At 40.6% G+C, this 26,594-nt stretch overlaps 1 protein-coding gene across 2 annotated transcripts in view; it reads right to left on the bottom strand.

Moving 5' to 3' along the window:
- The window catches only part of GIPC2 (GIPC PDZ domain containing family member 2), an 85,145-nt gene that overhangs the window by 51,042 nt on the left and 7,509 nt on the right, over positions 1-26,594 (bottom strand). For both annotated transcript variants that reach the window (XM_073788025.1, XM_033864405.2), the window contains exon 2: positions 3,612-3,797. In XM_073788025.1, the coding sequence (XP_073644126.1) occupies positions 3,612-3,797 (186 nt within the window). The remainder of the gene's footprint in view (positions 1-3,611; positions 3,798-26,594) is intronic.

Here is a 26,594-nt window from a genome sequence, read left to right on the forward strand (position 1 = left end):
TATGAAATCATAATTCCTAAAATACATGTTTTCTAACCCTTTCTGTGGTAACTGAAAGGACCTAGGAACACTGACACTCAGGTAGCAATGAATGCATGCGACCAGCTCAGATCTTGATTTTGAAATACCCATCCTCACTAAAAAAGAGAGCTCCTTGAAGAATGGTTGATTCCAAGCCTGGGGAAAACAAGATAAAAGATGATCGTAGAACATCTTGTTGTACCAGAAAGGAAGGAATTGCTCAATAAAATAATGGGAGGCAGGTCAAAAGGATACAGGAGCCAGCTGAAAAGGACTCCTGCAGGACAAATCTCAGGAAACTGGAGTATCAAAATAAATGATGGTAATGGACCCACTGAATAAGAAATTGACAACTAATAAGGACCTACTGTATAGCACAGGGAACTCTTCTCAATACTCTGTAATGACCTACACGGGAAAAGAATCTAAAAAAGAGTAGATTTATGTATATGTATCTGATTCACTTTGCTGTACAGCAGAAACTAACACAACATTGTATAATCAACTATATTCCAATAAAAATTAATTTAAAAATCATGTGCTCATTGCTAATAGATAATAAATAAGTGGAGTGCTTTATTATAATAGAATGTTTTAAAAATATATATAGGAAATGATGGAATTAGAAAGACCACCATTTTGCAACCATTAAAGACCGAGTCAGGCAAGACTCATCAATAGATGCTAAGTGTGTGGGGTGTGACTAAGAGAACAAGATATATACATAATCTCAAAGTATCTCTCCACAAATTATTAATTACAAAGGAAAATATAACTTTGCAGTGAATAAGACTGGCAGCCACTACCTTACACAAGGGAAAAAATTAACATCATGAATAGTGAGACAAACCAATAAAATGCATCTTCTGAGGTAATACACTGAGAAGGACACAACATCACTTATCTAATTTTCCTGCCAAAAATGCGTAATAACCGGTTTCACAACATAAAGAGACATCAGAAAAGTCCAAATTGAGGGATATTCTATAAAAGGCTGAGGAACTATTCTAGAGTAAAGATGACTAAAAAGACATGATAACTAAATGAAATACATGATCCTGTATTGGACTTATTCCAGGATAAAAATGCATTACGAGGACAACTGATAAAATTGCAATATGGACATTAGATTAGTTTGACAGTATTGTATCGCTGTTAGGTTTTCTGAATTTCATAATTGTACTGTAGGTATACTAAAGAGAATATCTTTGTTCTTAGAAACTACATTCTGAAGTATTACTGGATAAAGAGACATAATACATGCACTCCACTTTTTCCAATGGTTCGGGAAAAATTACATACATGTATATGTGTGTTTAAGAGAATAAAGCAAATGTGGCAAATGGTAAAACTTTTTTGAGTAAAGGGTATCATGTGAGTTCTTTGTTATTACACTCTTTCAGTAAGTCTGAAATCATGCCCTCCACAATTTTTAAAACATCATATCAACCTTGTACACAGTATGATACTCATTTCTTTTCTAAGTTGAACTGTAAGTTGGAGGTTTGGCTTAGGCTCCACTTTCTCTTTGACACCATGTTCTCTGTCCCCACAGGGCTAGTGACTAGTAATCTGAGGCAGGCACATGTCTGAAGGGACATAAAAAAATAGAAACACAAGCTCTGGACATCAGAGGCTAAGATCTAAAAAATCCATGCGTGTTTGCAAAACTTCCAAGCCCTTCCCTTGCAAAACTTCCAAGCCCTTCCCTGCTGACATTAGAATGGCATTGCTCCATGTACCTCATGTCCTGAGCTTCCCCCAGATAATCCCACATGACTTTCCCAACTCACGGATTTTCCATTTGGTCACCCGCTCAACCTTCAGCAGAGTCATATCTTTTGCAGAGCTAAAAATAGCCATTCTATCAAGTGGGAAGTTAATTAAAGTACTATTTACAGTTAAGAAGATAACTTCCCTAAGGCTATTTTTTTCAGTGATGACAATGCATCAGCAAATCAAGGATCTGGACCAAAAAAAGGCATGAAATTTTATCACTAATTCTAAGCTCAGTGGGTAGGATTGCCAGCTCTGGAGTCAGATCGCTTGGATTCAAATCCTGAATTTGTCCAGCTGCATTAACTCTGGGCAAGCTGCTTAACCTTCCCAAACCTGTTTCTACATCTATAACAGTTGATAATAGTGCCTACCCAGAGATGAACCTCACAGACATGTTGAGCAAAAGCCAGAAACAGCAGAGTACATAATATGTGATTCCACTTGCATGAAGTTCAAAAACAAGCAAAACTATGGTGATAGAGGTCAAAATAGTGGCTACCTTTGTGGGGGAAGGGTACTGACCGAGAAGGAGCACAAGGGAGCCTTCTGGGTGAGGGAAATGAAATTTCCCTTACTCTAGGTGGTGTTTACACAGATCTGTAAACATTCGTTAAAGGTGTACATCTGTTACATCTCAACAAAAAAGTAATTAAAAAGAAAACATGATACCAAATGGAATTGTTGTGAGCATTAAAAAAAAAAAAAATCCCACCATGTGAACAGTTCCCCATATTCACAGTTCCACATCCATAGATTCAACCAACCTGGACTGCATTACACTGTAATGTTTACTATTGAAAAAAATCTGAGTGGACCCACACATTTCAAACCTGTGTTGTTAAAGAGTCAACTGTATATGTTCAGATATTTTTGAAGAGCATTTTTTTTTTTTTTTTTGGCGGGACGCGGGCCTCTCACTGTTGTGGCCTCTCCTGTTGCAGAGCACAGGCTCCGGACATGCAGGCTTAGCGGCCATGGCTCACGAGCCTAGCTGCTCCACGGCATGTGGGATCTTCCCAGACCGGGACACGAACCCGTGTCCCCTGCATCAGCAGGCAGACTCTCAACCACTGCACCACCAGGAAAGCCCACTGAAGAGCATTTTTTTAAAGAAAATAAGGTGGCCAAAAATATGTGCTCTTGGAAATAACACAAAATCAATGGCAATCAGCATGGAAGTCACATGCTGACGAGCAACAGACCTACAAGATCCCATGAGGATAAGTAGGCACCAGGGCCAGGCTTTCCTTTTCAGTAAATGCTAAATTCTAGAGGAAGTTTAATCTGAAGGAAAAAAAAAAATCAAAAAAAAAAAAAATCAAGGAAAGAGTAAACAAAAGAATGGTGTTGGGACTTCCCTGGTGGTGCAGTGGTTAAGAATCCGCCTGCCAATGCAGGCGACGCAGTTCGAGCCCTGGTCCAGGAAGATCCCACATGCTGCAGAGCAACTAAGCCCACACACGGCAATTCCTGAAGCCCCCGCTCGCCGCAACGGAGAAGCCACCACAATGAGAGGTCCGTGCAATGCAGCAAAGAGTAGCCCCTGCTCGCCGCAACTAGAGAAAGCCCACGCGCAGCAAAGGAGACCCAACCCAGCAAAAATGAATTAAATAAAATAAATTAATTTTAAAAAAAAGAATAGTGTCTTTGAAACATTTTTTAAAGGAAACATTACCAATCCATCCATCGCTGTCAAGTCAGCTCTCACTCCAAAGATCATTTCAAACTTTCTTTGACCTGGTAGATTTTCATATAATATAGATTATATGTTACCCTCAGTTAGGTCACACAGTTATTTTTTTAAGACTTACCTTTATAAAAGCATAGCCAGCACCATTATCTGTAATGGTGAGACCAAGTGAATCCTCAGATTTATACACATTCACTTCTTTTTTGATCCCTTTCACATGGGCAAATATGAAATCTTCAAGACCTATCTGTGCTCCTAAGAGTTTTCCCATGTCAACTTTAGGTGTATTTAAAGTGCAATATAAGATCTGCAAAGAGAAAGAAATATTTTAGGTCAGTTTCCACCAGGAAAACATTCTGATCATTAGTTTATTTAATACTTGAGTGAAATAGTCCTCAATTTATGATGTAAGCAGTTATATCATTAACGTTAGGTGATATGAACTGTTTCCTATAGGCCAAGCTCTGTGTTAAGCAATTTATATTCATTATCATATTTAATCCTCACAATAGCTTTATAAATACATTATCATCTCCATATTACCAATAAGAAAATCGAGACTTAATGAGAGTAAGCAATTTGTCTAAAGTCACAAAGATATTACTTGTCAGAGCCAGGATTCAAGCTCAGGTCTCACCAACTTCGTAGAGGTTTACACTCCTATGTTACTTGCCATTTACAATGCTGACATCGAAGGTTGTGTTCCCAAAGGTGGGGTCATGATATGTATACCACAATGAATACATAGGCAAGACTATTTTGGAAAATTTGCTTTTTTAAATGAGGAAATTTTTATTTATTTTGCATTTTTGTGCTTAAGAAAGTAATTAATGGGTTTCCCTGGTGGCGCAGTGGTTGAGAGTCCGCCTGCCGATGCATGGGACACGGGTTCGTGCCCTGGTCCGGGAAGATCCCACATGCCGCGGAGCGGCTGGGCCTGTGAGCCATGGCCGCTGAGCCTGCGCGTCCGGAGCCTGTGCTCCGCAATGGGAGAGGCCACAGCAGTGAGAGGCCCGCGTACCGCAAAAAAAAAAAAAAAAAAGAAAGAAAGTAATTAATGAATGAGGTAGTAAAACAAAAATGTCTAAAATGGACCTTGACTAGTCCAATCCCTTGGCTTTTTTTTTTTAATAAATCTATTTATTCATTTTTGGCTGCATTGGGTCTTCGCTGCTGCACATGGGCTTTCTCTAGTTGCAGCAAGTGGGGGCTACTCTTTGTTGTGGTGCGCGGGCTCCTCACTGCAGTGGCTTCTCATTGCGGAGCATGGGCTCTAGGCACACATGCTTCAGTAGTTGTGGCACGTGGGCTCAGTAGCCATGGCTCACAGGCTCTAGAGCACAGGCTCAGTAGCTGGGGCGCACAGGCTTAGTTGCTCCCCGGCATGTGGGATCTTCCCGGATCGAACCCATGTGCCCTGCATTGGCAGGCAGATTCTTAACCACTGCACCACCAGGGAAGTCCCAATCCCTTGGCTTTAAGAAAGGGGGAACTGAGGTCTAGAGAGGCTAATGCAACTTGATCAAATTCACTTAATGGTAGAAACAGAAAGACTGAAATGGCAAGAAGTTGTGTGGAGGTTTTAAAGGGACTTCTTACGTTTACCCAGTCTTTATTTGACCTCATTTTCCTTCAAAAATACAATTCATTTTACTAAAATCTGCAATGCTACTCTTAAGTTTGCCAACTGTAATTTGGGTAATTTGTGAGGCCCAGATAAAAAATGGAAGAGGAGAAGGAGGGTTAAGAACATGCCATTGGTTTCAAGATTAAGTTCGGGACTTCCTGGGTGGCACAGTGGATAGGAATCCACCTGCCAATGCAGGGGACATGGGTCTAATTCCTGGTCCAGGAAGACCCCACATGCCAAGTGAAGCAACTAAGCCCATGTGCCACAACTACTGAACCCGAGTGCCACAACTACTGAAGCCCATGCACCTAGAGCCCGCGCTCCTCAACAAGAGAAGCCACCGCAAGGAGAAGACTGCGCACTGCAACGAAGAGTAGCCCCCACTCACCGCAACTAGAGAAAGCCTGCATGCAGAAACGAAGACCCAATGCAGCCAAAAATAAATAAAATTAAATCTTAAAAAAAAAAAGACTAAGTTCAATAAATAAATATTTATTGAGTACCTTCTACATACCAAACAAAACTTTCTTTCTTTTGGTGGTAGGGGCCCTCAGCAGTGAAAGCACAGAGTCCTAACCACTGAACCGCCAGGTAAATCCCTAATACAGGTTTTTTATATCAAAATGGCTAAATGAAAATTTTTACCTTTTGTTATCAAGGAACATTTGCCAAAGATATAGTCAGCCTTTCCTCCATCCCTGAGACTTGCTTCAGCCCTCACTTCCAACCCTCTCCCAACCTCCCTGAGTTTCACACCATTCCTGATTCCCCTGGAACCTTGAGTTTTAATGCATCCATAAGCCTCTGGAAGCCCAGAAACTGTGCAATTACTATTTGTTAAATGGCTTTTTAAGCCCTATCAAAATATGTCTGGGGCTTCCCTGGTGGTGCAGTGGTTGAGAGTCCGCCTGCCGATGCAGGGGACACGGGTTCGTGCCCCGGTCCGGGAAGATCCCACATGCCGCGGAGCGCCTGGGCCCGTGAGCCATGGCCGCTGAGCCTGCGCGTCCAGAGCCTGTGCTCCGCAACGGGAGAGGCCACAACAGTGAGAGGCCCGCGTACCGCAAGGAAAAAAAAAAAGTCTGAATTGGAACAGCTCTCCCTGCTCTACAGTTAGAGGTCCAGCATGGTTGGCAAATCCCTTATCAAATCCCAGAGGTATATAAAAGGTACTAGTGATAAAGACAAGGAAGAGGCCAAAGGGTGCAGAAGAATTAACGCCTACAGGGAAGAACTACTGCCGCTGCCCTTTCCTCTTTACACCCAGGTCTGTAGTGAGCTGTTCTAACTGGTGGGCCTTTAACACAAAGGGTTGTTAACCTTTGTATCCCGGTGAAGACATAATATATTCGGCTTTATAGTTACTCTTTGCAAATACTCACTGGTGTTAAATTTTTATTATTCACGGGGGGCGGCGAGTCATTTAAGCCAATAATGGCTCCTATTTCTTATTCCAGTTGTGAAGTCAGTGGTATAATTAGTCCACTAACAAAAATCATTAATCATGGTTAGTCAGGGGGAGGTAGTATGCATAGAAAACAGCTTTTCTGGCTTCCTTTCTCAAAAAGATGGAACGTGAGTAGAACAGTTTTCTCATTGTCGTTTTTTTCCCGTGAAAATCTGTTAATGATGCTCATAGTGGATCCCAACCACCACTAATAAGCAACTTACCAAGTAGACCTATGATCTTATTTGCAAAGCAGAAATAGAGACACAGACGTAGAGATCAAACGTTTGGATACCAACGGGGAAGGCGGGGGGGATGAATTGGGAGACTGGGATTGACATATATACACTACTGCTACTATGTATAAAATAGATAACTAATGAGAACCTACTGTATAGCACAGGGAACTCTACTCAATGCTCTGCGGTGACCTAAATGGGAAGGAAATCCAAAAGAGAGGGGATATATATGTATACGTATAACCGATTCACTTTGTTGTACGGTAGAAACTAACACAACATTGTAAAGCAATTATACTCCAATAAAAATTAATTTATAAAAAAGCAACTTACCAAGTAGACAGGAAATAAAACATTAAAACATAATGATGATAAAACAGGGTAGGGGAAAAAGCCCCAAACAGGAAATCCCACACAAACTGAACTTCTAGCTACTAAGCTACTTCCTTTCTTTCAACCTTTTCACATGCTTCACTACAGAACAAATGTAAGATTTCCTGTAGATATAACCCTTTCCCACTGTGCTTCCTCCCCTGCAGAATAACGTTCCACTCCGGGCAGCCAGAAGTTGGCAGCCCAGACATCAGGGTTTCTTTCCTGGAAGGAGTAGAGCCATGGAATAGAGCTCCACAGAAAGTTGTGTTGAAAACCGGCAGAAATGTAATGGTCCCTGGGAGGTGGAGTAAGAGCCCTCTGTAGCAGCAGGTAACTAAAGCTCCGAGACTTCAGATCAGTTCCTCAAGGGAGGATAAAAACCTATCACTCACACGATCTCAATGCCCAGACATCAGCAAATACATCTGTATGTCATAAAATCTAGAGATTCAAATACTCCTCGTAGATACTGCATTTTGAACTGAAAAATAAGAAATGCTTTCTAAATGTTGCAAAGTTCGTGCTCATTCATCTACTCACAATCATCTATTGAACACGTGCTTTTTGTCAGGTTCTGTGCTGCACGCTGGATGTACAAAGATGACTAGGACCAGTCCTCATACACGAGGAACTCCCAGGCTGGTAGATGCTACACTGAGGTACAGTAGGGCAACATAACCCAATTGTAATATAACAGTCCTGGATATTTAAACCAAAAAGGAACCGCAGATACATATCATGAAGCTTCCGACCTCCATTCATACATTTTCTTCAATCCAAAATCTAAAAGGCCTGCCCGCCCACCCCCAACTCTACCCCCATGCTCTTGTCTATTGAGACTCTGCAGGAATGTGACTGCCCGGTGGAATCACTCTTTCCACTTCACTCACAACGTTTAAATCTAGCACCTCATTCGAGTGTCTGAGTCACCTTGCCTTCAACTCCAATTGGTGTAACACGTATTTGTCATCCTCACTCAGAGAGGCGAGATCTGTCATCTTTCTCCTACGATGTCTAACACAGTGCACTGCTCAGTTTTTATCCGAATGTCACTGCACATTCACTTACCTCGTTTAATAAAACCCACCTGTGTACTAGGTTTTATTAACCTCATTTTGTGGATGAGAAAATTATGACTTCATCCAATTATCACAGCTAATAAATGTTTAGTGTTAAAAGAAAGAAAAAACAATACAAGAAAAGAAACACTGAAGTGGCTATATAATCAATGTTCCTCTAACAAATACCTGGTTACAGAGATATACTAGAGAAAAGATATACTAGATAAAAGTAGTATGACATAGTACTTAACGTCATTTTTTTATACTCTGGTGCACAAACTAAATCAAAAGAAAGTAAACTCAGGGTAAGGTAGCATATACGGAAAATTATCCATCCATTAGGTATACCTTTCTGATGTTTTTTCACTGTAAAATGAAATACTTAACATCTTCTGGGGTATCTATATTTGATGCTTTACCACCATCATTGTTAATTTTCATAAGATTGATGGAGTTCTCATGACTATTCCACTTTCTAGAGCAGTACTACTCAATATAAATGTAACACAAGCTACATAATTTTAAATTTTCTAAAAATCACATTAACAAAAGATATAGGTGAAACTAATCTAATTTCCTCATATAATCCCATATATCCAAAATATCATTTCAACATATAATCATTTTTAAAATGAAATTGAGAGTTTACATTTTTATTAAGTCTTTTTTTTTCCCAATCGTCCAATTCAGCACACCACCACCACCACCACCACCACCGCCGCCGCCGCTTTCCCCCCTTGGTGTCCATACATTTGTTCTCTACATCTGTGTCTCAATTTCTGTCCTGCAAACTGGTTCATCTGTACCGTTTTTCTAGGTTCCACATATATGCGTTAATATACGATATTTGTTTTTCTTTTTCTGACTTACTTCACTCTGTATGACAGTCTCTAGATCCATCCATGTCTCTACAAATGACCCAATTTCATGCCTTTTTATGGCTGAGTAATATTCCATTATATATATGTACCACATCTTCTTTATCCATTCATCTGTCGACGGGCATTTAGGTTGCTTCCATGACCTGGCTATTGTAAACAGTGCTGCAGTGAACATTGGGGTGCATGTGTCTTTTTGAATTATGGTTTTCTCTGGGTATATGCCCAGTAGTGGGATTGCTGGGTCATATGGTAATTCTATTTTTAGGTTTTTAAGGAACCTCCATACTGTTCTCCATAGTGGCTGTATCAGTTTACATTCCCACCAACAGTGCAAGAGGGTTCCCTTTTCTCCACACCCCGTCCAGCATTTGTTGTTGTTTTTAAGATCTGGTGTATATTTACCCTTGCATTTTATCTCAGTTTGGACTAGCGACACTTAAAGTGCTCAATATCTATATCTGGCTAGCAGCTACCATATTAGGCAGCTCTGTTCTAGAATCCCATGTCTTTAACAATTTTATACTTTGTATTTTTCCCATCTCCATATAACTATACATGTCATTCCCTCGACCAAAAATGCCATAGCTTAAACTCAACTTCTAAACCCAGTCACATCTGTCAAAATCTTCCGCATCCAATAAAGTCTAGCTAAACTACATTTTCTAGTAACACCCTAAGCTAATGTTATTCCTTCACCTTCTATATACCTATTAAATTTCATACATTTGTTGTGGAACTTACCATGTGCTGCTTTGTAAACTTTTAGCAGGTAAGGATTCATCTTATTGTCATATTTGTCTTATTGCGTGCCTGTCACCATGATTTATAGGAGATGTGGTTTAATGAAAGGAGAAAGCTATTGCCCTTTGAGGCCAGATTTGTTATTGTGCTGGACATCAATATCTACAGTAGCCATTCCCCTTCCCCCTCAAGTTTCATTCCTCATTTTAAGCCATATGGTAGCTTGGGTAGGAGTGACCCATCCTCAGTTCCATCAGAAATGAATCATAGTTAGGTTTAAATCAGTTAATGACTAATTCATAATCCAACTGAGGCCAATAACATACAAGAAAGAATTTGTTGGGGTTTCTGGGGAAGGAATCTTCTTTTCCACAGAAGCTCCTAGAGAGGTGTCTCTGTCCCTCTGATGTGAAGTCTAACTACTGCAGCTGTCACTTCAACATTAGAAGACTGACCCTGGGGACAAAGCTGGCACATGGAGAAGGGCAGCGCCTCTAGATCCAGCCTCACCTAAAGACAGTCAGTAATGGACACTGGAAGTTGCCCACCCCTTTCACCTCCTAAGGTAATCTTCCGATATCAGGTAGCTATACTTCGTGTGTGCTTTGGAGGAAAATGATTCACCTCCTATGTTACAGGCATAAGGCTTAGACTGGTAGAAGTGGTGATTTTAGGAGTAAGCATGTGGCCCTGTCCTGGCCAACAAGACATGGGAGGAAGATGTCCAGGAAGCCTCAGGGAAGTATTTTTTCATTCCTAAGAAACAAACACAGTAAAAGACAATCCCCTCTTCCCCTGGATGCTCCCTTACCTGTATGTGATCTAGAAACTTCCACCACCACCTTACTACCAACGCAGGAAGAGATCAATGCCAAGAACGCAAAGATTTCAAATGAACCTAGGTCCTTGACGTTGGTGAGTTGCTCTGTTAGCCAGCTCTGGAACCCACTATGCCTCTTTTATGTAAAATAGAAAGTTATTTGTCTTAGGCAGTTGAACTAACTCTGTGCTACTTGCAGCTGAAAACATCCTATCTGATACACAGCCTTATCCCAGAATGTTTAGTTACACAAGCCAATAATTTCACCAACCCATTGTGGGTTGGATTTTCTGTTGCTTTCAACTAACAGATTTCTAACTGATAGAATCATTATCCTTTGTATCTTCATAATTCACGGGGTGGGGGGGGGGTTGTTTTGGTTTGGGCCACACTCCACAGCTTGTAGGACCTCAGTTCCTGGACCAGGGACTAAACCCAGGCCACGGCAGTGAAAGCACCAAATCCTAACCACCAGACCACCAGGGAACTCCCTATAATTCACAGTTTGAAAGTTCTTTCTACCTACTGTCTCATTTTATCCTTAAAAAAAAAAAAAAGACAACTCTGAGGTCTATGGTGAATCATGTTTCTTTTAATGCACTGAAGTGATATGCATTCTTATCCTAATTTCATATCCTATCAAAAATTTCAAGCATTGGGCTTCCCTGGTGGCTCAGTGGTTGAGAGTCCGCCTGCCAATGCAGGGGACACGGGTTCGTACCCCAGTCCGGGAAGATCCCACATGCCGCGGAGCGGCTGGGCCGGTGAGCCGTGGTCGCTGGGCCTGTGCGTCCGGAGCCTGTGCTCCGCAGCGGGAGAGGCCACAACAGTGAGAGGCCCGCGTACTGCAAAAAAAAAAAAAAAAAATTTCAAGCATAAAGTAAATCTCCCCTTACTTCCAGTATCAGCAAAATGGATATCTAGAGAGGAGCTATGTTATACTTGTAATGGTTGTGAAAAAGAAAGAAAAATAGAAATAAAGGAAAGAAGGAAACAATGGGTTAAGAGGTAAGAGACCTGGATCTAGTCCCCACTCTGTGCTCTCAGTAAGCTCAGTCATTTGACCTCCTTGGTCTTCATGTACATCCTGGCATTAGTAAAGCTTGGCCTACATCACACAGCTGTTACTAAAACTCAGTAAGAGATTATACATAAAAGTGCTTTTTAAACTAAAAAGCTCTAAAGGTTATTATTAGTATTATTCCTGGAATACAGGTGCTTCTTGAATAATATTTACACCTATGCTTGACAGCTTAAATTGCATTACTTTTCCTGAAAATTAGATTTTGCTCCTTTTTAATGTCATAACCAGGATGGATTTCATGTTCCCCCATAAATTACATTATCCTTCAACTTTTTTTGTTGAGTGTAACTCATGACAGTATTCTTACCCTGCACTTGTATTTCAATAGCTATTTTTCAGTTCTCATCACACGATTACGATTATTCACCCCAGAAACTCAATACGGCCAGGATGATAAGAGTCTGAACTACTGTATAGAGCCATTAATATAAATTAATATTGCTTTTTCTCTGATGGCAGCATTATACATGCCACAAGTGTGCTAGGTGAATAGGGTTAAATAAATCATTTGTCATTAGTGCTTCAAAAGATATTCTAGCCCACAGACAGGTTGCAAATCTCTCCAAAAACACATCAAATTCATTTTTAAAACTCCAGGAAGTCCACTTCCAACCTTTTGTTTAATGCTTTCCTTAAACAGGAACTGAGTTGGCCCAAGATTCCACATGTTCCAAAGATCTCTGGAAGAAATTATGGGCTTGTGTGGCTTGCATTACAGTATTTGGAATGTGATTTTAAATATAAGCAACTAAGGACTTCCCTGGTGGCGCAGTGGTTAAGAATCCACCTACCAATGCAGGTGACACGGGTTCGAGCCCTGGTCCAGGAAGATCCCACATGCCTCGGAGCAACTAAGCCCATGCGCCACAACTACTGAGCCTGCACTCTAGAGCCCACGAGCCACAACCACTGGGCTCGCGTGCCACAACTATTGAAGCCCACGTGCCTCGAGCCTGTGCTCCACAACAAGAGAAGCCACCACAATGAGAAGCCCGTGCACCACATCAAAGAGTAGCCCCAGCTCGCCGCAACTACAGAAAGCCCACATGCAGCAACAAAGACCCAACGCAGCCAAACATTAATTAATTAATTAATTAATTTTTAAAAATAAATATAAGCAACTAGAATAGTTATCTCCTGTGGTTATCTAAAATAACAGTGTTACTAAATATTTTAATACAACTACTTTCCTACATCTCAATCTACCAAAAAACTTGCTAACTCTTTATATTTTTCTAAAATAAGCATTATAGAAATATCAATGTCATTATAGAAAATAAAGAGAAAGTGGATAATAATAAACATAGTAATTAACTAAACCATACTTTCATCAGGAGTTAATACCACCATCTTTATACACAAGAATACCACTTGGATTATGTTTTCTTCGTTAATGACCAAGGCCCTATCTGGGTTATTCTTATTATCTAAGCCTCACAGACTGTTTCTCAAAAAGAGAAAAAAGATTTTACTTCCGTTTAGTTAATTGCCCTTAAAATAGCAGGAATTAAGAACAACCTGAAACTAAGAATAATTACTGAGGAGAAAAGATCACCCACTTACCCTGTGTGCTTGAACAGAAGGAAGTAACTCTAGGCAAGCCAGAGTGACAGAATTATATGACTCAAAACTCGTCCCAAAAGCTGAGAGTCTCATCCTACATGATTCCCCCAAATATATGGTAGATGTGTTGTATAAAGGAAATTCTAGAACTCAAACAATTCTTCAATGACATTCATGGAATGAGACACCTGCTCAGCCCTCTCAGCTCTACACAGTTTGGAGACTGGGTCCCACTTCTATTAGAGCACTAAGTGAAGGAACTGGGGAGATAAAGGTCTGGAAAAACAAAAATAAAATAAAAATTAAGGTCTCATAAACATTAATTGATCACTTATGTGTACCAGGTATTTTCACATACTACCTCATTTAATCCTACAACAATTCTATGTGATATTTATTACTATACTCATATACTATACAGATTAGAACATAAAGATTTAAAGAGATAAAATAGTTTGTGATTAAGTAGTATTTGGTGCTAATATAACTCCAACCCTGCTTGTACAGTTCCAAGCTCTTTCCCCTACAACGTTGCCTCTCTGACACCTAATATCTACATAGAGACATCCAAGTTACAGATCACTTCCTAAAGCATTAGCTCAGCTAATCCATGTGCATCAGGTCATAAGGACAAGCATCACTACATGCTGTGTAGAAGAGAAAACCAGCTCAAACCCCCTTACATGATTTGTCTAAGGTCACATAGCTAGTGAATGACAGAGACAAAACTGGAATTCAGACTTTTGTGCTTTCTCTAACCCCATGATACCATAGCTGTGATGTAAATATAAATTTGGCTTTAAACTTAAAACTCCTAGAAGGCAGAGACTACAAAGTTTTTGCTCTATATGGAGCCAAATACACTGTTTATTTATTAAACCACCCACTTCTTAAAAGGAGTGAAGACAGCTTACAAAAAGGAGCTATTTGTAATTGGACTTGAAAAGTCAGATGTAAGACTTCTCTGGTGGTGCAATGGTTGCAGTGGTTAAGAATTCGCCTGCCAACGCAGGGGACACGGGTTTGATCCCTGGTCCGGGAAGATCCCACATGCCGCAGAGCAACTAAGCCCGTGCACCACAACTACTGAGCCTGAGCTCTAGAGCCCGCGAGCCACAACTACTGAGCCCGTGCACCACAACTGCTGAAGCCCACACGCCTAGAGAAGCCACTGCAATGAGAAGCCTGCACAACAAAGAGTAGCTCCCGCTCGCTGCAACTAGAGAAAGCCCGTGCACAGCAACAAAGACCCAACGCAGCCACAAATTAAATAAATAAATAAATTTAAAATAAAAAATTTTTTAAAGTCAAATGTATTAGGTGATTAGTAAATATCAAAATATTAATACATTGTTTAATTTGATTTACTGTAAAATAAGTATTTTTAAATGATTTCTTCCAGTTAGTTTTAAAACTGACCATAACGCAAAGAAATGAATGTAACAAAACACAGACATTTAAGATCCATGCCTATTATCTTCCCAGTATAACACATGTAACAAATTTCTAAGATTTGTTTTTTTAAATATACATTATTTTATAAATCCAGTGCCTTTGCCTTCACCTTGTCAATGGCTACAGTCATCTAGAAAAAAAGTTTCAGTTTGGAAAAGATATAAAATTGGCAACAAGACAGATATTTAGAAACCTGATACTGTATGCTCTATTTAGACCTTCATGAGGATATCGTACAAAGCCCTGCCTCGGAACTATGTAGAACTTTCTATAAATGATTCACTTCTAAATTAGCTGTCCTGGGTCAGCAGTGGCAAGTCTTAAATAAAAGGTGAATCATCCTTTGTACTGTTCCTTCTCTGGTACAACCACATTTTTTCCCAGTGTTTTCAATGGGCAAAATAATGTGACAAAAATAATTTTATCCCCTCCTCCAAAATCAAATCACATTTTTTAATCTACCAAATGACTTCCCAGAGTAACAGAAAGAACGTTTTCCTTTGTTAATGAAATCTAATCAAAGCAACCACATAACAAAGAAAGGCAATCTCAAAGCAATTCTTGAAACAGGAAAAGGTTAAAAGAATAGAGATAGGTTTTAGTCTTGCTTTTGTGGACATTACACCAACACTAACCCGAGGAGTAAGATAAATCAAATGTGTGTAGCTATATATATCCATCCTCTTCCAAACTATAATTCAGGTCAGAGGAGATATCTGAGCTTTAGCCTGGTCTAATAATGCTGCAAGGTTACATGCCAATTTGAAAGACATCATAAATCACTGCTGTTCCCCTTGTCAGGTGCTGTCCCAAATTTTCCAGGTTTCTAAACCACGTATCTTCTTTTTTTTTTTTAAACCACTTATCTTCTTAAAAGCGTCCTCTTGTTTGACACTTAAGATGGAAGAGAACCTCAAAAGGGAAGGAGAAACTCGATATAACAGGAGACATTTTACATCCGAGAATGCAGTAGAATGGTTTGTGAGACATAACGTTATAAATTATTATTAGTAAAGAGACCTGTGATTAAACTTTCCAGTTTACCAAATATACAAATATAAATTATATTATTTTTTAAAAAGCCATTAGATCCCCAAAGGGTCCTTAAACAAAATTCTAAAATTTGTTTGGCAGAGTGCTCATGTAGCAAGCACCCTCTTCGTATTAACCAGGAAGCAGACTTATTATAATTCTTACAATGAAATGTCTACAAGGTATGTGATATTTAAAATCCACCCAAATGGTACAACATTGTAAATGAATTATATTTCAATAACTAACTAAATAAAAGCTACCCAAATAAATCATGAAAAATTGGAAAGCAAGCATGGGGAGCCACTCAGAGGTCAAGACGGGAGTGATGCAGGAGGGTGGTCTATTCCTTCCTATTCCCCAGAACAGAAATTCTGACAGAAAGAGATGAGCACTTTATGAAGAAAATGGGTCATGCAAGAAACTATCAACAACTTGAGGGAGTGAAAGATTGCAATTGATTTTTATTCTAAACTAGGACACCTGAAAGATGTTAGAAAAACATAGTGCAGAGTGACAGGGCAAGAGGGGACAAAGGAAAATGTACTATAGGGTTCCCTAGATGAGAGGTGACGAAGGGTTGGGGTGAGGGAGTGGAGGCAAACTCAGTGACCGCCTTAGACCCTTACTGATTAGAAAGCCTGAGAAGCATAGAAAAGTTCACCCATGGGTGGGGCTGGTGTGACGCAAGGGAGGTTAGCCGAGAGTCTGGAGACTGTGAAGATTCATCTAGGTTCAGGTTGTTCAATTTCAAGCCACCTCCCACCCCAGGGGTAGACAGCTCCAAGAACAGAGACCAGGAAGACACAGAGAGGAGTTGCCAGGAATAGAATCCTGTCACAGAATCGGAGACACTTAGTCACAGCCCTGGCTGAGAGCCTCTCACCTTTGCTCCCAGGGGTTTATGACCAGCTCGGGCTCCCCACTCTCCCAAGCAGCTTCTTCCCACCCTCTGCTTGCCAACATTCCTGCCCTTCCTGCCTGTAGGACTCCTGCGACTGGAGCAGACAGAGCAGTTAGAGAAGAGGGGAGGAGGACCCAGCAGTGTCAGGAAGCTTCCCGAAGAAGCTGGCAGGGCTCCATCCTCACTCCCAAGAATGTGTCACCAAGCCAGAGCCAGGACGAGGAGTACCAGCATCTCCTGGCTCCAAGCTTAGAGCTGACGCTGTGCCTTCACTACCTGCTTCTATTTTTATGCCCACACCCTTCTCTCCCCACCCCCTCCCTAAATGCCTACCATTCAAAACCTTCCTTACTGCCTAGGAAACTGGCTTGTGTGTGGTGCGTGCTTAATTAGCAAATGTATGATAAACTTTCCCACATCGCATTTTTTTTTCTCCTTTTCTATAATTAGAGGGACTCTGGATCCTAGTTCACCGCTGCTGTCCCAGAGTAATTATTACAACCTTCCTTCTCACTCTGTGAAGTGTCTGGGCAGGAAATATAAGTTACATGGCCATCTATTTATAATGCTTCTTCTACTAAGCAGATCAAATAAGCACGTTCCCTTTTCAGGATGATAAGACTAGACAACATGGGATAAAAGGAAAAACATGATTTGCATGTTGAGGAAAGGCAGTGGTAGGGTTCTTCCTCTATCCCTTAGCATGTAAGTAATCTTCCCCAGAAGCTTCTTGGAAGTCAGTGTCCGTGACTTGAGCACAATTAAGAATCTAGGAGGGACTTCCCTGGTGGAGCAGTGGTTGGGAATCTGCCTGCCAGTGCAGGAGACACGGGTTCGAGCCCTGGTCCGGGAGGATTCCACATGCTGCGGAGCAACTAAGCCTGTGCGCCACAACTACTGAGCCTGTGCTCTGGAGCCCGTAAGCCACAACTACTGAAGCCCGCGTGCCTGGAGGCTGTGCTCCACCACAAGACAGGCTACCACAATGAGAAGCCTATGCACCGCGATGAGGAGTAGCCCCCGCTCACTGCAACTAGAGAAAGCCAGGGCACAGCAATGAAGACACAGCGCAGCCAAAAATAAATAAATAAATAAATTTAAATTAAAAAAAAAAATACTTCATTATAAAAAAAAAGAATCTAGGAGACTCATGTACACAGTGTTATATTGAAAATAAATAACCAACAAGGACTTACTGTAAAAATAATAATAATAATAAAGACATTTAAATAATTTAAAAATAAAAACTTTTTTAAAATCTCCAACTAACTTTAAAAAAAAGATTCTAGGAGATTTAACAAGTGTGGGGAGAGTTGAAAATGAGCTCTAAATGTTCAGTGGGAGAATGGAGTAGAATAATAGAATTCCATGCTGAGAAAAATTCTGTCACAGATATGTCTAGAGATATGACACAAAGAAACATGGGTATTCCTAAAGAGTTCTTTTTGAAATAACTCTTCTGAATAAGAGTTCAAGAGAAATAAGCATTGACAAATGCAATGCAAAATAATTCTGAATAAATTTGTATATTTAATATTCCAAGTTTGAGATCTTTGACTGTGTTGACTGAAATAGTTTATTAGGTTTATACTAAACTTTATTGAAGAAGCCCTTGTCAGAAGAGTCCATGTTAGTTACTGTAACACAGAATTCCACACTGAGATAGCTTAGTTTGAGGATCATGTATAGAGATAAACTTTTAAATTTGCTTTCCTATTTTCTGGGATTAGGCAAAAAGTAGGAGACTGAAATTGTACAGGTCTAGAATAGAAAAACTAAAAAGACAAAATTACCAAAAAATTACTCAAAAATTGCCTAAAAAGCATCTTTTTTGAGGAAAAGAGAGAACGAGAACTAACATTTATTGAACCGTTGTTCTAGATACCTAATATGCTATTTCATTCAGTTCTCGCGACACTCCTATAAGCCAGGTATTATTTGTACATTTTCCAGGTTCAATTCCATTGTTCAATTTTCCAGGTGAGAAAATTGAAGCCACTCGGTGGCACCTCCAAGCATCAAACTCGGGGCACACCACACTACTCTGAAACCCATCTCCCCATCAGATTGACGTAAAGCATTGCTGTCATGCCACCCTGACTCTCCATCTATCATAGGACCCTATAAACCTGTGGAATAGCCACAGCAACATGTGTGGCTTTGAGATATTGCAAAAGCTTGGAATCTCACTAAATTAACCAGCCATGTTTCACTTTGTATAATTACAATCCTATAATACTGATCCTAAAACTGTAAGTATAAAACAAGAGGTCTTTCTACTGCTTTTCCCTTCTTGTTGCTTTCCCATTTTGCCCCCCTTTACATCCTTACTTCACAGCTTAGAGCAAGTGATTAACCTCAAGCAAACTGGCATAAAGCAATGTTGCCAGCAGGTAGGGTGATACTGGAAAACTTTGAAATCTTGTGGGAGCTTTTTTGGTTGTTACAATGATTATGTACACCACTGGCGCTGGCAGAGATAGGAGATGAGGCAGGGATATGGTATGAACTCTAGTGCTCAGAGAGGCTCAGCCTGGTGAGCCTAATTCTGATGATTTTCAAATGTCCTACTAGAGATTCATGTTGGGAAAAGAATATATATATTCTCTTGTTTGTGTAGAACCTTATCAAGAGTTGTTCATCATTTCAGAAAATCAAGTCACTGACAGCACTGTTGTCCATGTTATTTGAATTTAACATGAAACATTTATACCATTTGCTCCTATTATTGTTACATTCATTATATAGTTCTACGAATACCTACAAATATTTAGATAACAAAAGGTAACAGAAAGGAGTCAACAACAATCAAGTGACTACTGTCTTATTTTTTTTCTTCGTTTCCTTATTCTTTTTAAATCCAAACTTATTCACTGTAAGTAGGTAAATACAAGCAACTGACTGCTTCATTATGTCTTCTGAGATAGTTTTCCCAAGTATTTGCATTGAAATCCATGTTTGTTCCTAATAGTTTTAAAAATTACGTGTATAGGTAGGTATTATTGTTTAAATTTTTATTTCAGGATAAGTAAAAGTGGTGCCACAAAATCTTTGTTATTACAGGGGAACTTTGGGTCCAATAAGGTTAAGAACCACTTGTGTAAAGGAAAGAACATGGGCTTTGGAGTCAGACAAACCTAAGACAGAAGACGTCTCTTTGGACTGCACGATTTGCGTACTTTACTTTTATTTTTTAAGTCTTTATGGAACTTGTTACAATATTGCTTCTATTTTATGTTTTGGTTTTTTGTCCCCAAGGCACGTGGGGTCTTAGTTCCCCGAGCAGGGATCAAACCCACACCCCCTGCACATTGGAAGGCGAAGCCTTAACCACTGGACCGCTAGGGAAGTCCCTTGAGTAGTTTACTTTTTTTTTTTAATTAATTAATTTTATTTTATTTACTTTTGGCTGCATTGGGTCTTCATTGCTATGCATGGGCTTTCTCTAGTTGTGGCGAGTGGGAGCTACTCTTCATTGCGGTGCGCAGGCTTCTTATTGCAGTGGCTTCTCTTTTTGCAGAGCACGGGCTCTAGGCATGCGGGCTTCAGTAGTTGTGGTGCCCGGGCTCAGCAGTTGTAGCTCACAGGCTCAGTAGTTGTGGCACACTGGCTTAGTTGCTCCGCAGCATGTGGGATCTTCCCGGGCCAGGGCTCGAACCTGTGCCCCCTGCATTGGCAGGCGGATTCTTAACCACTGCACCACCAGGAAAGTCAGAGTAGTTTATTTTTGTTCTGAGCTCCAATTGCCTCATCTATCCATCACAGCCATTTCTGGGGGCTCTGTTAAGAATTGCTATTTCAAACAAGGTAGCACAGGTTAAGTGGTAATGATAGGTATTCAACAATAATTCCCTTCTCAATGCTCAAGCTATGCTTCCCTCCCCCACTTACCTTTACAGAAGGCAGGAAAATTAAGATAGGAAGGGGGAAGTATAAAGAATACAGAAAGAGGGACTTCCCTGGTGGTCCAATGGGTAAGACTCCACACTCCCAGTGCAGGGGGCCCAGGTTTGATCCCTGGTCAGGGAACGAGATCCCACATGCATGCAGCAACTAAGAGTTCTCATGCCGCAACTAAAGATCCCATATGCCACAATGAAGACCTAGCACAGCCAAAAGTAAATGAATTTTTAAAAAAGAATACAGAAGAAGAAAGGGAGTAACAAATCGTGATCTGTACCTAATACCTAACTACACCCAGAACACACTGTTAGTATCAAATGTGAAAAGGTTCAGGAGGTTCAAGTTACATTCTGGCCCTGGATCATGAAGAACATGTTGTTAATGCCAATCAATCACACAAACACTACTACAAACACTACTACTTAATGCAATATATGGATATGTAAATTGTTCCAGGAATGGGTACAGAATTATCATTTCCTCAACCTTGTTACTGTGTATCCCTTTAAGACCACTTAAAGTTAACACTGTAACTTAAGAACCTGTAGAGGTTGAGATGTAGATCTGGATTTCAGCCTTTCTTTTTTTTTTTTTTTTAAGTTGGAACTCTTCCTCTACACGTAGTTTGATTATCTCCAGGGAGATTTTTATACAATAGCAAATACACTTTCTGAATGCTGGATCTTGGGCCTGTTTAGCCACTACTAACTGGCGGTCAGATATGTTCCTAAAAGGCAAATATTCTATCACTGACAAGGTCTAAGGTCCCTTCTTCCCTTTCGCTTATCTGTAGAAGCCATAGGACCTCCCTGGTATTAGTCATGTCCAAGCTTCAACTTCATACTCCACATTTTAATCACCAAAATTTCAAAATACTCAGCATACCCCAAACAGAAAGGCTAGAGTTTCTAAGACAGTGAGAAAAAAGCAGTTTTTAGATCCCAATCCAGAGAAACAGTGACAGTCATCCACTCTTTGTTGGCTTCCTCTTTTCTTTATCTCAGCAAGTATCTAGCCCAAAGGTATTTGTTAGTTACTTTATCTGAATACGTAGTTTCAAGAAACAGCTTTAGATGCACCCCAATGTTCACAGCAGCATTATTTATAACTGCCAAGACGTGGAAACAACCTAAGTGTCATTTAACTGGTGAATGGATAAGGAAGATGTGGTATATTCACACAATGTAATACTACTCAGCCATAAAAAATGAAATTTTGCCACTTATAGCAACCTGGATGGACCTGGAGGGTATTAAGCTAAGTGAAATAAGTCAGACAGAAAAAGACAAATACTGTATGATATCACTTATATGTGGACTCTTAAAAAAGTACAACAAACTAGTTAATATAACAAAAATGAACAGACTCACAGGTATAGAGAAAGAACTAGTGGTTACCAGTAGAGAGAGGGAAAGAGGGAGGGGAAGAGTGGGATAGGGAACTAAGAGGTACAAACTACTATATATAAAATAAATAATCTACAAGGATACATTGTACAACATCAGGAATATAGCCAATATTTTACAATAACTATAAGTGGAATATAACTTAAAAATTGTGCATCACTATGTTATACACCTGAAACAATACTGTACATCAACTATACTTCAATAAAAAAATGAACACCTTTGGTTACCTTAGGTGATGGGGATTTATTATAAGGAAACACAGGGAAACAAAAGAAGCACAGGAAACCTTCTCAGAAGACAGACTTCTTAGAAATTACTAAAAATTGGCTCATTGCCATTAAAGACACAGTGTCAGCTCTCCTAGCATGAAGGACATTCTGATGGCCCGCTGTGACCTTGAAAGGACCCCAGTGACTCTGTCATCCCCAGGCTTCAATGTTTTTTTCTTAGGTCCACTTCTTCGCTTCTGCTACTACCAACTGTACAGAACAGATACATGGTATGCTCCTAATCTGTTAAAAGTAGAAGGGAGGTTTACACTTACACAGATATGCATTTACTTTCACACAAACACACACTCATAAATTCACAAATTTTATTTTTCTGTAATGATGGTCAAGAAAGTGGCTGAAGCAGACGCTTCTGGGGAAAGAGGACTAGGGAACCGTGGTTCACACTTTTTTCCCCACACACAAAAAAGTGGTTATCCACTTTTTAAAATTTTTTACTATGTACATATATTATTTTTTCAATTAAAATAAAAATTGGCGGATTTCCCTGGCAGTCCAGTGGTTAAGACTCCATGCTCTCAGTGCAGGGGGTCCAGGTTCAATCCTTGGTCAGGAAACTAAGATCCCACATGCTGCACCACATGGCCAAAAAAAATAAATAAAAATAAAGACACCAATTTCTAAAAAAATTAAAATAAAAAATAAAATAAAAATTGGGTTTTAAATAACATTTACTATGTAGCTCCTCTGTGGACTTCTGCTTCACAGAGAGTAATTTCTGCTAGGAAATTTAGTGAATGAATAAAACAAAACCACAAAAGCCATTTTCCCTTGGTGGTCTTTGGTCAAACATCGTGGATATGCTCACTAACTGAGAGCCAACAGGTGGAAAGAAAGAGGAGGACCTGAGAGGAAGGTTACAATTAATAACACTGAGGAGGGGACTTCCCTGGTGGTCCACTGACTAAGACTCCACACTCCCTATGCAGGGGCCCAGGTTCGATCCCTGGTCAGGGAACTAGATCCCACATGCTAAAGATCCTGCATGCTGCAACTAAAGATCCCACACATGGCAATGAAGATCCCGTGTGCCGCAACTAAGACCCAGTACAGGCACATAAATAAATATTAATATTAAAATATATATATATATGGGACTTCCCTGGTGGCACAGTGGTTAGGACTCCGCGCTCCCAATGCAGGGGGCCGGGGTTCGATTTCTGGTCAGGGAACTAGATCCCACATGTATGCCACAACTAAGGAGCCCTCGAGCCACAACTAAGGAGTCCGTCTGCCACAACAGAGACCCGGCGCAACCAAATAAATAAATATTTATAAATAAATAAATAATTTTTTAAAAAAACAGTCTTTGATTTGAAGTCATTCTCTTTATTCTAGTTTGTTACCACACTTTCCTGTATAATTACAGTTTTGCATTTGTGGAATCAAAATTACATGCTAGGTATGTACACTGAGCAGTAAAGGTACACACGGCTCAATACTTTTGGGGCTCTGCCACAATTTTCTCAATCAAATTCCATCTCACTCTTCTTTGATCTCTGCCTACCATATCGCTACCTGCATATTTGGTATCTCTGGCAGCATCCTTCATATTCCACCTTGTATTATCAGCATATACATACTTGTTTACTCATATGCCTTAGTTTACTCTTACCACCACTCCTATACATTGTAAGCTCCATGAGATAGGCAGTTGGTAACACTTGTATGCATTTTAATACTTTTTACATAAAAATGACACTCCAATATTTTTAATTGAGTGCACAAGCTCTGGAAGACCGTTCATACCGGAAAAGACCTTGGATCTTCTCATTTAATCCAGTGGTTCCCAAAAACATATCTGCCAACAGATGATAGGCCAACTGCCTAAGGACACCAGGGAAAAGTTAAATTACCACATTTTTCAGGCCCTAGCCCAAATCTGTAGAAGCGGGGCCCAGAAACCTGCATTCTTGGAGTACTGACTCACAAGCCTGAGCATAAGTAGGAGTTGTTAATTTTTAAAGGAGGCCATTAGACTGAGAGGGTTCTAATGAACTTGGCAGCCTAGGTAAGCAAACCAAAACCTAGGCCAGCAAATGCCTCAAAGTTAAGAAACCTAAAGGACAACCAATCACAGCCAAGTAGGTTTTCCCAAATAAGGCAATCACTTAAGCTAGAGCCAATCAAATAACTTCCTCACTTTGCCTCCACATTTCCTGTAGAAAAACCTTGCCCCAACTCCTGTCTGCTGAGCACTCCTAACGCCTTCTGGTTTGCCACTGCCCAAATCGATTTTTGCTCAAATATACTCAATTTAAATATGCCTCAGTTTATCCTTGAAAAGAATTAACAGGGAAAGAACAGGGGAAAGATTTCCAGGTAAAGAGAAGAACAACAGATAAATGTCAGAGAACCAAGAATAGTTTCATGCTCTCTACAGGCCGTGGAAGATGTCTGCCACATCCCTAATTCAAGAAGTCTCAGACGATCTGTCCTGCCCACTGTCCTCTCCAACAGGACTCCTTATCCACTGTTCATCCGCCTTAGTACCACCTACACACTGGACCAGAGACGAGCCCTGACCCACAAGCCAAAGGGGCCTGCCCCACCTGTCCTGTACCCTGACTCAACAACAGAGACTCACTCTCAGGGAGTTCAAGTTTGAGACAGAGTGGGCACACAGAAAGTACAGAAGCAAAGGACTAAAAGACAGAGAGGAGGCAATAGGGGCCTTAAAGGGGCAAAGTCAAAGGATAAAAAGAGGGAATCAGTCAAGAACACAGTAAGAAGTAGGGAGACAGGTTGAGAGGGAAGGGGAAGAGCAACTGGACTTGCTCTTGGTTCTCCAGAGTCTGAAGTTACTGCTTTCACCCAGACAGCATGAGTGATGTTCCAGTTGTCCATGGAACCTGACTGCCCAGCTACAGAGGCGATCCTGGGCTTCCTCGCCTCCCCATACATCCTAACAAATACATATATACACGTTGTCCAAGGTAACCTGAGTGTCTCCATCTCTTACAACCTGCAAGAGCCTCCCATGTCCACTCAGGATGGCTGGAGGGGTGGGAGTAGGTGAGGGACAGCAAAGGGGACACCATCTGTCTATGAGGTAGCAGAGGCTTGGGGAGGGGTTCAGACTTGATTCTAGAGTTGTTCACACACCTACTTGGGGGGGATCTCCAGCACACAAATCAACAGTCTTACCCATTTCTTATCTTCCTGAGAGCAATGAGGTCTATAAGGCAGCTGGTGAGACTATCCTCCCACTTCTCAAAATGAGTCACGGTTCTAGGGGGAATTTTTTGGTGTTTTGTTTTTTACTTGAGCTTTTCATAGAAAACAGAGGCTGATGCTCATGAGGGATAGTAAGCATACATAATGATCGTAGTATATTTAGAACTTCTCAGATGGTACTGTGCAATTCCAGAAAATACCATCCTATTTAACTTAAACTAAACTTTAGAAAGGAAGCATAGCAAAGGAATGGTCGATTGGGTTTCAACTTTATAAAACACCAGTCAGGGGTCATTCCCCTGCTGAAAAATACTTGGCTTACTCTTACTGCCTACAGAATAGAACCCATATAGCTTCAAGGACATTTGTAGTCTCACTACTGTTTACATCTTCAGCTTCATCTCCTACCGGATCCACCATCTACTTTTATTTATTAAACTTTTATGGTGCAACTGAGCAATCTAGCAACTCTGGAAATGAGATTTTTAAGGGAAAAAACTCTCCCAGCCCTCAGTAAGAGATACGTAACTAAATTCAATTCAGTGTGCTAATGCTATGTTAAAATCATGCAGTACTGGGTATTAAACATATCTAGGGCTTCCCTGGTGGCGCAGTGGTTGAGAGTCCGCCTGCCGATGCAGGGGACATGGATTCGTGCCCCGGTCCAGGAAGATCCCACGTGCCACGGAGCAGCTGGGCCCGTGAGCCAGGGCCACTGAGCCTGCGCGTCCAGAGCCTGTGCTCCGCAACGGGAGAGGCCACAGCAGTGAGAGGCCCACGTACAGAAAAAAAGAAACAAACAAACAAAACGTATCTAGATTGGCAGATTCACAAGGAAGGCTTCTTGGAGGAGGTGACAGTTGAGACTGGAGAGGTGGGTAGGAGCTACCAGAACAAGGAAGTGAGAACATCATGAGAAAAGTCATAGAGGAATGAAACAGTTAAACATTCTGGAATAAAAAGGGGATTGTTAGGAGATGAGACTGGAGCAGTAGGCACGGGGCAGGACTAAAGAGGCAGGCAGGACTAGGAGACGTTGTTTGGCTGGTGGGGGTTATTTGTAAGTGCTACGGTGTGAATGTTCATGTCCCCT

The sequence above is a fragment of the Tursiops truncatus genome, chromosome 1 (assembly GCF_011762595.2).
Source record: "Tursiops truncatus isolate mTurTru1 chromosome 1, mTurTru1.mat.Y, whole genome shotgun sequence".
Lineage (NCBI taxonomy): Eukaryota > Metazoa > Chordata > Mammalia > Artiodactyla > Delphinidae > Tursiops > Tursiops truncatus.